At 38.7% G+C, this 14,131-nt stretch overlaps 1 protein-coding gene across 1 annotated transcript in view; it reads right to left on the bottom strand.

Moving 5' to 3' along the window:
- The window catches only part of dip2ba (disco-interacting protein 2 homolog Ba), a 55,658-nt gene extending 41,741 nt beyond the window's left edge, over positions 1 to 13,917 (bottom strand). Inside the window, exon 1 of the mRNA XM_084427522.1 lies at positions 13,656 to 13,917. Within this exon, the coding sequence (XP_084283648.1) occupies positions 13,656 to 13,740 (85 nt within the window). The 5' untranslated portion in view covers positions 13,741 to 13,917. The remainder of the gene's footprint in view (positions 1 to 13,655) is intronic.
- Positions 13,918 to 14,131: the final 214 nt, after the last annotated feature.

Below are 14,131 nucleotides of genomic sequence, written 5' to 3'. Positions count from 1 at the left end.
CATAACTGTAGCGAATAGTTAGGCCTACTACGCTACTGTATTCATATTGGTCATTATGGTCTGGTGGTACTTGGAGAGCCAAATATTTTCTGAGGTGGTACTTGGTGTAAAAAGTTTGAGAACCACTGTGCTAGAGTACATATTTGGGTTCAATGTTCAGCTGGGGCATAGTCTGTAAACAGCAGAGATTAAAAAATAAGAAAATAAACTGTATATTTTAATTCCACTTTCTGAAATAGTGATGCCTTAAAGTTATTTCTCAAGCCTCTCTTCTCTTGAACGAATCTTTAACTGTAGAGGGAAGAGACTGGATTTTAGGCTTCCCAAGAGAGGCATTGCTCACTCCATACTGTTTACTTGGAAAACTGTGACATCATCATTGAGGCCGGCCCTGTAAGAAAATAGCTGATTAAACATGACTAGGAGGGGAAAGCCCTGCTTTCAGGATATGTTTACTCAGACCGCTGTAAAATACACAGTGATACATGCAAAGGTTGGCTGATCATTATATCAGAGTCCATCAAAAGACGGCATGGGATTGGTTCAGCTGCCAAGCTCTGACGCGTCCTGGTCTCCATCCAACGCATTGGAAACATGGAACAAGTCCCCTGAGCAACAGGGTGTGTCTGCCGGCAGAAGAGTGGGAGGAAGGGACTTTCGTTGCGAAAGAAGCACATGCTAGATCCTCATTCATTTCTTGCCATGTTGTGACATCACATCTCCTCGAACCTCACTCACTTTTAGGTGGAAACTATAGACAAGTGGATGAGCAATTTGACACACAAACAACTAGATGAGCCATAAGATAGTCTGGGACACATACATGGGAAGTATCTTCCAGGAAATGAGAAAGAGCAAATGAAAAACAGTTGATTGGCTGGTCAGCCCACCTTGTTTTTGTTTTTCGGGAATCGATTTCTGTCATCAGATTTAATGGGGTTTACAACAAATTAGAGCATATGGAGAACAACCTTGACGTTTGACAGCTTTATGGCGAGGCAAAGTGCCAAGACATATCAACTGCTGACAGAGCTCAGGGATCTGTGCAACCACACCTCTAAAAAAACTCCAGCTTTTGTTCTACTGTAATCTTAGAAGACTCAACTGTAGAGACTCACACATGCCTTTGCATATCACGATTATAGTGACCAAAATTATCACGATTATAAATATTATTACGGTTTTGTTAAAATGAGATGAAAATGTTCAAAAAGAACTGATACACACACACACACTGAAAACGTTTCAACACGTTTAATATTCGAAAATCAACAAACAAGTAAAATTAGCAGCTCTATGTACTTCTTTTAAGCATAAACATTAAAGCTGCAGTATGTAACTTTTTTGTTCAAAATGTACAAAATTTATAAAAAGCGAGTACATCATGATTCCATTTTCCAAACCGTGTTTTTGTCTCATCCTGAATCACTACAGTACACCTATAATAAGTCTTATTCTGACTATTTTCGACTGATAAGGGTCGTACTACTATGGAGTAGCCAAGTACCTCCGTGACTCATCATAGACATAAACAGAAAGAAGTAGCTCCGGCTACACGGTTTTAATGATAATTCAATTTTAAACTATAATACTAACCGTCAGGACATTTTATCGTGGTTTATTGTGAAACCGGTATTCGTTTTCATCCCTAGATCAATAGTAATACATGGACATTGCTAATGACATTGACTAAGTTTTGGCCCTCTTGCGAGTCCTTCTGTGGTTTATGAGGTCACTCTTGGATTTAAAATTAGACCGTGAAGAGCTGCTGTTAAAATACTTAACAGTTGCGACACCCTCCACCAACAATCGAGTGCTCATAATCTGATTCAGCAGGCCTGACTCCAGCACAATGAAGCATGGCGAACAGACAGAAACGAGGGAGGGGAGGAAGATCTGGGAGAGAGGATTAGAGTTGAACTTTTGTTAAAACATGAGAGATGTTATTTTATTGGAGTAGACTGTTCCTTAAATCTGTTCTTCATTTCTCATGGGTTTAATTATGTTCACAACAACTTGAGCACAAGTAGACAAGACAAGAAACACAACGAGCGGGAACGTGAATGTTATGACTCAAACTCGACCGGGTCATATGCTGACAGAACAATAAAACTAGAGATAGACTGACTGATTAATCAGCCAATAATTAGTCATTTTGAGCTTAATGGTATCATATAACCAAACCCACTGGGCCAATTCACCGAAATTACATCAATCAACAGCCTCGTCAATGAATAATGCACATTTTCTAGCTTCAAATTGTGTCTTCTGTAACATAGAAATTCATTAGTGGTGCATGGCAAGCAATCTGACTTACAATTTTAGTTTAAAAAAGCCCTGGAATCTGGGCGGCACATTTGGTCAACCACTAAACAGAACTATGCTGTGTTTTTATAACATATTAGACAATAACTTCCACAAGCCAGTCATAAAAGTCACGCAAATATCTGAGAGGAACAGGTTTAGGAACAGGAACAGGTCTGAGATCTACCAAGTTTTGACCCAAAACCTCCACTTCAGCTATATCATGACAGTCAGATCAATCTTAAGTCAAACAAACATTCGAAAACTGCCATTTCATTAGAAGAAGCCCTGACTGAAACCTGAAGTCAGGAAACGTGACTTGGGACTTCAGGAGGGATCTGTCAGCACTTGTCAGCCAGTTCACACTAACTCTGGGCCTTCAAGACAATAGTGTGGTTGAGCAACAGCAGCAAAACAACCACTGCACCTTAAATGTCAGGTATCAAGAGCACAAAACTCAGGTTAATCCAGTGCTTGTCTAAATTTTGAGGGTACATTTCCCCTTTCCTGAAATGTAAGGGCTTCATTCAAGGTGTTTTTACTCGTGGAAAGAGTGCAGAGCATGTGTGCAAATCAAGCAAACAACAGGACAAATGCAGGGAAAACAGGTTCTCACAGTCTGAATGCGTGTGAAACGCTTTTCCCTGGAGGAAAGCTCATGCTGGAGGGATACAAAAACAGGAGTGTCCCGGGTGCTTTGAATAAAAGCTGTAAACAAGGCTGAGGTTTGGAAACAGCAGCAGACTGAGGAATGGAGAATTTGTCCGTAAATTTTTGACAAATTTAAAATAATCCAAAATGTACTTCTTTGGCAGTATCAGCTGATGACTTGCTAAATATATAGACATGGGTCCACTTAGGACTTTGCTGCTTTCTAGCCCAAAAAGGAGCTATTTTTAGGGCTGTCGCGGTGAAGGAATTTCAAGTGTAGTAATTTTGAGTGGTATTATCGCCATTTATTTATTTTAATTTATTTATATTTATTTGTTGCTATATAAATAAGTGTTACGATGTGGTCAGCATGCACAAAAACGAGGACATTTTCAGTAACCAATGTAACGGAAACTACACAGCGTCTGCGCATTGAAAGGCTGTCACTCAGTGCGCCGTTACATTGTTACGGCAACGGACTGTCTTTGAGTGAGTCATTAAAGGTCCACTGAAGTGCCTTGGAACGCGCAGCTTTGTAAATGCATTGACGTCATTTCCACTGAAACAGGAAGCTAAGGCGGGACATATTGAATGGCCCCTCCCCCTTTTCAAATAGCATTTAGTTTACCTCACAGACTGCAAGTCTTACTTTACAGCACCATGGAGTCGAATCAGAGCGCTGATGATACATTGGATTCAATAGTAGAGGTGTGAATAAATTCTAGCCATTTCATTCCTAGTCCAATGTACAGTAGGGAATTAAAAACGGAATAAAACTCAAAGCCACCGAACACACGTAATTTTGTTTTAAAAAGTGGGTGGGACAAGTGTGTGGGGTGTGGGGGAAAGGAGGTTGCTATAGAATGCTAAGATATAGGTACAATATATGTTTACAATAAAAAATTTCGGAAAAAATAACATTACGATGGCCAGAAATAAATTTCGATAGAACATTGGGTTTAATTCGCCATTTAATGAGATTTACTAATATATATTGTTAGTGCCGAGAATTTTCATGTGAATAAATCCGCATAATCACGTTGTGTGCTTTCATTGGCTAGTGGCAGAACTTTTGCCAAGCGTGTCAGAGGTTTGGGGTTCTAATCCGCACTCGTATCGGGTTTTTTTCACATCAAAACCGAATATGTTAATCAGTGGTTGTACATCAATCAGGGACACGTTTGTGTGCACTTTGTTTTGTGATTTCAGCGGAACGAATAGAGAGTCTCCGCAACGGCGATAGATTGAAGAGCATGTCCGAGTGAAGACTGTGCGCGAGCCACAAGAGAACACTGTATCCATGCAACTGATATCAGCAGCAACGAGCTCAGCACCTTGATTTTAAAAACAACACATTTCAGCGCTAGAACGCCTCTTATTTGACAAATTAACAAAATGAATGCCCTGCTAGTTAATTTGAGATATTTTATTTATTAGTATTATTAGTATTATGTACATCCGTGCTGCAAGATGTTTCAAAAAGTGGTCGGGACAATAAGTGGCCTGACAGAAACCCATATTGCTCCAATATTGCGTGTGTCAACGATGATCGCTTTGGCCAGGTGGTATTTATAGCGGAAGGAGCGGGACGCTTTAGATTCTAGAGAGCATTTGATTGGACAGAAGATGTGATGAGAAGCTGAAGTCCGCGCTGACGTCATAAAAATCCAGGATCCATTTTTTTTTTTGATCAAGGTCTCTTTTATTTTCAAAAATAACAAACAAAAGATATACAATACTCACATGAAATAGTCAAGTCTAGTTCCTGTGAATACAAACAAACCAAACATCTCCCCAATGCCCCCCACCCACATGTACTGGACCCCAACAAATTTCCATACATCCAGACATACTCAGATATGAGTCTGCAGATTCATACATATAGAATTCAAATATCTAAATAAAATAAAATAAAAAGACACCTATATACATATACACATGCATTGCACACACAATTGGGTTACATAGACATGTTGGTAGCTGCCGTGCCTTCTACAAAGGAAATAAAAGGCTGCCAAATTGTATAGAATTTAAAATCCGGGATCCATTTTAGCGGAAGTGTGGGAAGTTTTGAATGCTTATATCTCCTAAATGCGAATTTTGTCATTGGTTTGGAAAATACCAGCTTACTCATAACCTTAAGCTTAACATATTCCTACTAAAAGCTAAAAAACTTCAACTTTGATTTCAAGGGGCCTTTGAACTGTTCATTCAATAAACACGTTCAAAAACGCTGATAAAAAAAGATAGATGTAATGAAACAAGGTGTTAATTATTTTTAACTTTGAGCTCCACTTTTCAAGGCTCAGCTGACCAGCATTGCGTTGCATGGGTAACTCTGAAGCTGATGCTTCACTTTATAGAGACCAATGGCATTGATTCAATGTGTGACTCACTGACACGTTGCTGAAAAAGTGTGTGGTAATATACAGACCTCTGTAGATGTTTTTACACTGATTTTGTAGGAAAATTGCAGAATTCTGAGGAATACACTACCAATCAAAAGTTTGGGGTCCATGAGATTTTTTACTGTTTTTGAAAGAACTCTTATGCTCATATGCTTAGGACTGCGTTTATTTGATCAAAAATCTAATTTTTCAGCATCATTACTCCAGTCTTCAGTGTCACATCATCCTTCAGAAATCATCCTTGCTGCTTAATATTTTTGGGGAAACTGATCATTTGGATTCTTTAATCAATAGAAAATTCAAAAGAATTGCATTTATTTGAAGTAGAATACTACAGAGTTTTTTGTAACATTATAAAAATGTCTTCACACTAAATTGACCAATTTAATGCATCCTTGCTGAATAAATGTATTTCTCTCCAAATAAATAAATAAATAAATAAATAATTTTACTGACCTTACATTACCTTCATGAGTACCATGACATAACATGTCAAGCTTGTGTGCCAATTCTTATTTCAAACAACTAAGGAAAGGATGAGATATCATTCCTATAAGGAGACCACATCCTGTTCATGGATGGCACATTGTGTTGCGAGTTATGAGTGTTCCCTTGGCAGCGCATAGCTCCGTCATACCACAACACTAACTTTCACTTACGGAATATGTGACAGCACTTCCCCCGTACACACCCTGGTTCAACTTCACATAGTGCTAGTAAAGGGAGATACAAGCAAAGCCTCATGGTATTTAATGAAGGCATGTTAATAATTCAGGCTCAGCACCCTGTAAGACAACAGCGATGTAACATTAACCATTCACAGCCAAGGGCAGCCTGGACCGATTCCTTATAAAACCCACGCTGAGGGAGCAGACCCAGTGGGCCCAGTACCAGGAGAAGAGGCTCCGGGCTTTTGTTTGAGGGAAAGGGAATCTGTGTGAAGCCTAGACATCTGATCATGTCCCATCTGTCTATGCTTAGCACTCTGTATAAATACGATGCTCCCACGAAGAAAGCACTTTGTGTTTGATTCCCGTGAGGTCGTACTTGCGGACAGATTGGAGGTTAAGTTTGACAAGCAAGCAAACCTTGGTAGCACTTGGTCACATACAGTGGCCCCAAAAAGGCGCTTGGACACTTTTGGACACTTAAGCCACACAAATTGTCTGCATTCGATATGAAATATCAAAACAAATGGAATCTGTAAGCAAATGTGTCCAAAACGTTCAAAAGTGTCCAACACTTTTTTACCTTCATGTGAACTGTATATGTGTATGTATTGTTTTATAGTTTAAAAACTTGTTTTGCTTGATCTTTATAGCAAATAAATGAAACTTGGTTTGGTATTTTGCTATAAAATAAAATGAAATTCACATAGACTTAAGTTTGGCCAAATTTAGTAAGCTAAGAATTTGTTTACGTAACAAGTAGCCTGTGACAAACCTTTCCTCCACAGAATGTGTAACAAAGGGTCCTTTACAGAAAAGAGGAACTGTGTGACGGTCTACTCATGTGGTCAGGGTATATACGCACGCAAATAGTCTCAACCACACAAAAACTGCCTATAGTCTAATGACCATATTGTCAAGTCATTTTTATTTGTATAGTACTTTTTACAAGCCATGACGTTTCAAAGCAGCATTACGGAAAATCATGTCTTAATGTTTTAAATGAAGAGCTTAAATGAATTCACTCAACTTCAGAGTGACTCTCATTTCTGAGTCAAATTCCAACCCCAAAGTCAAAAGAAAAGAAATAACATTTGCATAAAGGAAATTAGGCCTATCTGTAGTGCAACAAGATTTTTTACATCATTATTTTCATAATTTTCTTTTGTTAACATTATTTTGTGTTTTATTTTAAAATAAAGCATACATTAAAGGTGAGACAAAACCAACTATAAATTGTAGGCTACCCTTTATATAAAATACAAATATATGATTACATTAAATTATAAATAAAAATACATATTTTCACCACACTTGAAGTAGATAACTGAGAATTGACAGAATAATAGCACTTAATTGTTATGAAAATGTTTTGTTTTTACTCAAACGTGACGACTGTTTTTCGTGATCAGCAGGAAACAACATTTCCCAGTCTCGCTTGGAACAATTTAATAAGATACACAAAACAACAGAAGAAAAAGGGGAACAACTTAATTGCAAAAATAGATGTCTGTGGCTTCCCTTAATGGTCAGAGGACAGCTTAACCGAGAGAGAGAGAGAGAGAAAGAGAGAATGACTCAGAGCACAAATGAACAGGGTTCAGTCCATGTTCGGTCATTCAGTGCCCTAGATAGGAAGGCTCTGGCAATAACATGCACCCCTCCATCAGGATGGCAGCAGTAAAACATTGAGTCTCCACACTGCTGACAGCCTGAACTCAACCCTCTTTAGAACAGCAATCAATACTTACAAACTGCACACATTAGCTCCACATCACAGCCGTCCACAGAGGCCTCTAACAACCCTGCATCTTAAAAGAACTCCCCCTAAAGTAACTGAAGTAATTTAATAAGATGGCATGGAATGGGAGCCGTCCACGCTGCTCAGAACGCGGGGTTGCATAGCAGGATAATTTCCTTTGTTCTTTAAAAGAACAATAAGCTATTTAGAAGAGATTACAGTGCTAAGGATCTTCTGAACAACGTCACCAGGAGCTTGAATGATTTTTTATTGTTCGAGTTCAATTCCGCGTTAAGCCGGATAGACAAAGAGTGGCACACACTCAAGAGCAGATTCAGGCTGCACTCGACTTCCTGCAACACCTTCACATGACTCACAGATGACAGCATTGGTTTATTACAAGGTGTACAACTATAGACAGAAGAATTATAATTAGGGTCTCACTCGGATAACAGAGATTATCAAGGTGTTAATTTTTGTTTATATCTATTATCACAGATGTTGAGGAGATGCCTTGTTTGGTGAGGAAGCCATAGAGTGGATGCAAGCACACACACATGCACAAACACACACACAAATACTCTCTCTCTCTTTCTCTCTCTCTCCCAGACTGTGTCCATATCTCGTCTGCTCATTTGGGACACAAAGGTTTCAGTTGAAAGCCTCAAATGCCAGTTCAGATCAGAACCACCATAGTCCAGATCAGCTCAATGGTGCTTATTGTTACTCTGATCACTACAATCCTGCAGAATTGGGTCATTATGTTGGAGATCATTTGGAAAGACTTTTTTCCACTGTAAAAAGCCCCAGCAGAGCATGGCAATGGGAAATATGTCTACCCTCCAAGGTCAACATGTGCCCTTGTGGAAACCACACATGGATCCAGAATTAAAGGCAAGACATGACAACAGCATAAACACCTTTTCAGCAAATCAGAAAGCAGGTTTTCCGCAGTTTCGGACCAGTGCATTTTCAGAACTTTTCCATGAGCTTTCCAGGATTTGTCCAGACATTCATGAGATTCATGCTAGAGATTGCTGGTGGATATTTCCATTTGGATGTCAGATAATAAGCCAATCTGTTGAATTAATAGATTTAAACATTTATAGCTGCTTGTTAGTGTACAAGTGGTTCTAATAAGAAGTGGAAAGAGAGCCACTGGATGTTTTCATTAGATGCTCCTGCATAGAAGTTGCTGCTGTGGTAGGCCTATGCCATTTCAGTTTTACAGACGTGCAGAGCACCATTTTATTCGGTCTCAGTTTAAAAAATTCCCACACTTTAGATCGGGCTCGATAGTTTAGTTTTGTAATAATGGCTGATTTTCAGCATGCCCGGGAGCCGCGATCATTGGGGAACGATAAGTGTTCTAGCCTGATGATTTTTGTTCATGATATTCAGCTACAAATAAATGTTTTGCAATAGGACTAAATGTGAATGATATCTATGTTGTTTTTTATACCTTATTGGAATCGAAATTAGGAATCAAAAAGAATTGGAATCGATAAGCAGAATCGAAATTGGAATCCTCAACCGCAGCGACGAAACGACATACTCCATGCAAATCGACTAATTTACATAATCGATTACGTCGACGTGTCGTTGCAGCCCTAGTTTCAAGTGGTGGAGGGGAAATGGGTTTTAGGAACAGAACAGGTCATAATAGTCAACTAGTCCCTGAACAAACAACTAGCAGATAAGAGATACTGCAATTCTGGCCAATAGTGGTGCAGGTACGACGTCAAGTAGTAGACCAACCGGCAATTAGCATCACATTGGTTCCCTCGATAAAAACCCAAAAGGATTTTCCCATAGGCTTTTGGATTATCGCTAAAAACAAGGTCTGTGATCAACAAAAGTTTATGAAACTTACACGTTTTGTCCATCAAGACAATTATCACAGATGAACACAACTTTTATGAATTTTGAAGCCTAAATGTAGTCGCCAGAAGTAAAAAGCTATAAATAGGCTATAAAAGAACTACACCACGGTCCCACGAATTCAACGTCGCCATCACTAAGCTTCCGTGATGACGTTTAATGTCCACGACTGCCTCTGTAGTACCATTTAGCCACTGGTTTGAAACCGCCTTTTTCAAGACACATAACAGCTTATAAAAATAAAATTAAATAAAATTAAAATTCACAAGTGGGGTCATAGTCATACTGATATATTTTATGTCGTAGAATAAAACGTTAAAGTGTTTTGAGCTTGTGTTGACCACAGGCCTTAAAGCCTTTTAACCAAAATTTACTTCGGGATGATGAAACCGGAAGTGCTAAAACACTAACACGCTTTCGCGCTATTGGCCTACAAAGTGATGTCATACCTGCACCACTCTATAGTGATAAGTCGTTATTTATTTTCACGTTATGGCTGATAACCAAAAAATGGCCAGTTGTGACAATTTTGTCTACATTCATTCCGAAGAAAAACACACAAAAAAAACTTAAAATATATCTTTTTAAATGCTACAATTAAATTTAGGCATCACAATATTACAATGTACAGTATGAACAATGCGCATTAATGTTAAAAGTTCCTGAAGATTAAAGGTGTTAAATTATTCTAATTTTAAAAGATTAACTTGAAAGGGTTCACCCGAAAATAAAAATAGTCATCGTCTCAACGACCTCATGTCATTCCAAACCCAAAAGACTTTTCTGCGAGATTTCTGTCCCTCCACTAAAAGTCTATTCACTCATGACACTTCAAAGCATTCATAAAGACTAAAGAGATTATAAAATAAATCAATTTTATGAATCAAGCTCACCTCTTCTGAAGACAAACGAACACTTTATATGATGACCAGATTTAACTAAGCCTTTTATTCACATATAAACATTGATCAGCAAACGTATTTGGTAAAACGTAAGCTCAAGCATAATTTGTCTGGATTTCTTTTAAGATCTCTTTATGAACCGTGAGAGTTTGATGAATAGACTTTCAGATTTCATTAAAAATATCTTCATTTGTGTTTCAAAGATGAATGAAAGTCTCATGGGTTTGGAATAGCATGAGATGATATGAGAGATGACAAAATTTTGCATTTTTGGGTAAACTAGGCCTAGGCCTATCCCTTTAAGTGAGTACATATTGGAAAAAGTAATTTGAATGTAAAAATTAACACACACAATCAAATATCGACATACAACTTATCTGACTGGTATAAATAAGATGATTAAAGTGCTTGTGCTGAATTAAAGTGTATTTTGATTGGTCAGGGAGTGGTGATTCATTTGAGTCATATCTGCAAGAACTAGTCAGCCCCAGAAGAAAGAGAGAGAAAGGGATGGCGCAAGCAGAGGAGAGCAAGGACAGGAGTGTGACGCGCTAGTGGGGAGGTGACCGTCCGGGGAGGCGACAGCCGTAACTGGCAGCTGCTCCTATGGGAGGAGGGGGTGAGGGGGTGAGCCTGCAACCGCCCTCCAATTGACCAAACACTCCAGATCACTCACCTGCCCCAAGGGCACTAAAACCCTTAAACTAAACACACAGTAGTAAGAGCTTTCATGTTATTTTCACACACTCTCAAAAGTCACAGACCTCTAGATCACATGCAAAACAGTGGTTTAAAAGATAGTTCACACAAAAAAATTGACTTGCATTCGTATGACTTGTTGAGTAAACCTTCATTTTGGGGTAAAATAATCCATTACATTCTTTTGCACTCAGCAGATATTTTATAGTGTGGCTGGATGAAAAAAGAAAAAAAAACTTGGCTCAATGGTCATCAGTAATTATATGTCCATAATTTATAGTATTTCATCATACGGTCATAAAATGTTGTGTTACTCCGGTTACAGTGTCTATGGCTGGTTTTCTTGATAAGCAGCCTGGAGCTGCACACATCAACAAGTTGTTTGAGACTGTGGCCCACACACGTCCAGTTGTGTAACACTATTACTAAGCTGAAAACTGACACATCTCCCCCACATAGTGCTCTCTGACTGAGTGAATGAGTAGAACGGCACCGTCTTTCACAGACGGATGACACGACGGTGAGAAGATGCTTGAAGATGCATGACGGTGCATGAAACACCATAGCTGTGATGAACATTGAATGAACTTCTAAACCCTGCGAACAGACATAAATGGCTGATATTTCTGATAAAACACTATTTTTACTATCATTTTATATTATTGTTATTATTATTAAACAAATAATATTGTAAAAAAAGAAAAGAATATTAATAATATGATTAATATCATATTGGTAACACAGCTAAACATTTAGCATCACTAAAAGGCCTCTTTAAAGGGTGACGAGAAGCGACGAGAATACTTTTTGTGCAAAAAAAATAAATAAATAACGACTTTATTCTACTATTAATTTTCTTCAGTATGGGCCTCTGAGTGAGTTCACGTAGTGTAACAGCGCAGCGCTTCTGTGTTGTACGTCAGCACGCAGGCTCACTATTGGCCGACGCTGGTCATGTGTGTGATGCGTGTGATGTACAACACAGAAGCGCTCACGTCAGAGGTGAATAAAGTCGTTTTTTTTTTTTTTTTGCACGAAAGTATTAAACTTATGGTTGAGCCACTGTAGTCACTTGGACTATTTTAAACATTGTATTTTCTAACTTTCTGGGCCGGCAAGTTTCGATCCCATAAAAGCCTATGGATGAGTGATCCAGCTCTCAGATTTAATAAAAAATATCTTAATTTGTGTTCCAAAGATGAACGAAATTTTTCAGATTTTTCATTTTTGGGTGAACTAACCCTTTATATACAATATGGTGCTATGTATTGTCTCAAAGATATTAAGTAAGTGATAATCCAAGGCTAGCTGTGCATGAAACGATTTTAATGTCTGGCTGAAAGGTAGCCTACTGTAGGAGATTTGTGATAGAGATATGTAGAACTATTTATAATCTAGCCAATATAACTGAATGAACTCAAGTATAAATCTTAATGAACTAAAGTAGTAACTGATAAGAAATATATATTGTGTGATAATGTAGTCCTTGGCTTTTTTAAATAATGAGTTGACTAAGCGTCTGTAAAGGGTCTGTATAACCCATAGTGTAGTGGAAAAATGCATCTTCACATCAAATATAGGCTAGTCTACAAGATAAACTATGGTTGGATTGGATAATCACCATTTTATAACACTGAGTAAAAGGTGAGAGGAAGTGTCTACAGAGAAGGCGTGTCTGTGTGGTAACAGGACATCAAGAAATAGACCAATGCTGTCACTGATTTTTGCTTTAAAGAACAGACACACTCGTGTAGCAAAAAGTGATGCCCCTTTAAAAACGTCTCCAATGTGAAAACAAAGGGCTTTGAGAAGAACAGCGATCGTAACATACAATCAGTCAACATCCAAAACCACATGAACTCGATCTGCCTTAGTGACAGTCTCTGTACTACGGTATTGTGTCTAGCTAAACTGTCAAGGGCTCTCTTTTCTTTGAGGTCTAGATCACTGAACAAACAATAGTCTCAGTCTCGAGGTGAAACAAACGGCCGGATTCAGCAACAATGTTCTTCTAGTTCGGGTCTTTCATTTACACGAGATTAAAAGCATATTTGATGGTGGAAAATCATAATTTCTTCCAACACACTCCGGCGGTGTCTAGAAACCCATCGAGCTGTCTACCCAGACAGCATGTCTGGGCATCAGATGCGTTAGAAACGGCATTTTAGGCATCCAGACATTCTGTCTAGGTAGACAGCTCGCAAGTTTTTGAAACACAGCCTCTTTCAAAAAATTCTCTGAGGGGAAACAGAGGACCTTCAAACACCAACACAAAGCAGTAGACACTGTCTGCTTGAGAGTATATATGTGACTGTTTTAGCGCCATACGACCATGGGATTTAAATAGTAGGTTCATATTATTAAACATTATTAATGTTAAGGTGATAACTCCATCTCTTACCTTCAGACAGCTCGAGCTCCAACTCCGCCAACTGCTCTCTAACCTCTTTCGGTAGAACTGCCAAATCCACACCGCGGTCTGCCATCGTAGTGAGAATGCGCTTAAGTTGTTTTAAGTGTGAAGAAATGCGTTTTGAAAGGCAAAAATCCTCCCGTCAAGACAGAAGACATGAATTAAAAGGTGAGTAACAATCCATCCGGACAACTACTCCTTCCGCCATGCTGTGAAAACTCACCAACGCCAACTGCACTGTGCGGTCACGTGATGGCGTTTACCTCCTGTGTGTGAGATCAACGACACCCCCAAACACACACACACACACACACACACACACACACACACACATACCTCGAGACGACACGCATGCGCCCTCTAGCGACAACACGACAGAAGATGTGACGTGATTTTTGAACATGTACTATGGTATTCTTTGGAATAAAATAAATATATAACTTATATTATATATAAATATTTGA

This window comes from Rutilus rutilus (assembly GCF_951802725.1).
Source record: "Rutilus rutilus genome assembly, chromosome: 13".
In the NCBI taxonomy this organism is placed as follows: Eukaryota; Metazoa; Chordata; class Actinopteri; order Cypriniformes; family Leuciscidae; genus Rutilus; species Rutilus rutilus.
The sequence above is the reverse complement of the archived record's forward strand: the minus strand, read 5'-3'. Positions and strand labels throughout refer to the sequence as shown.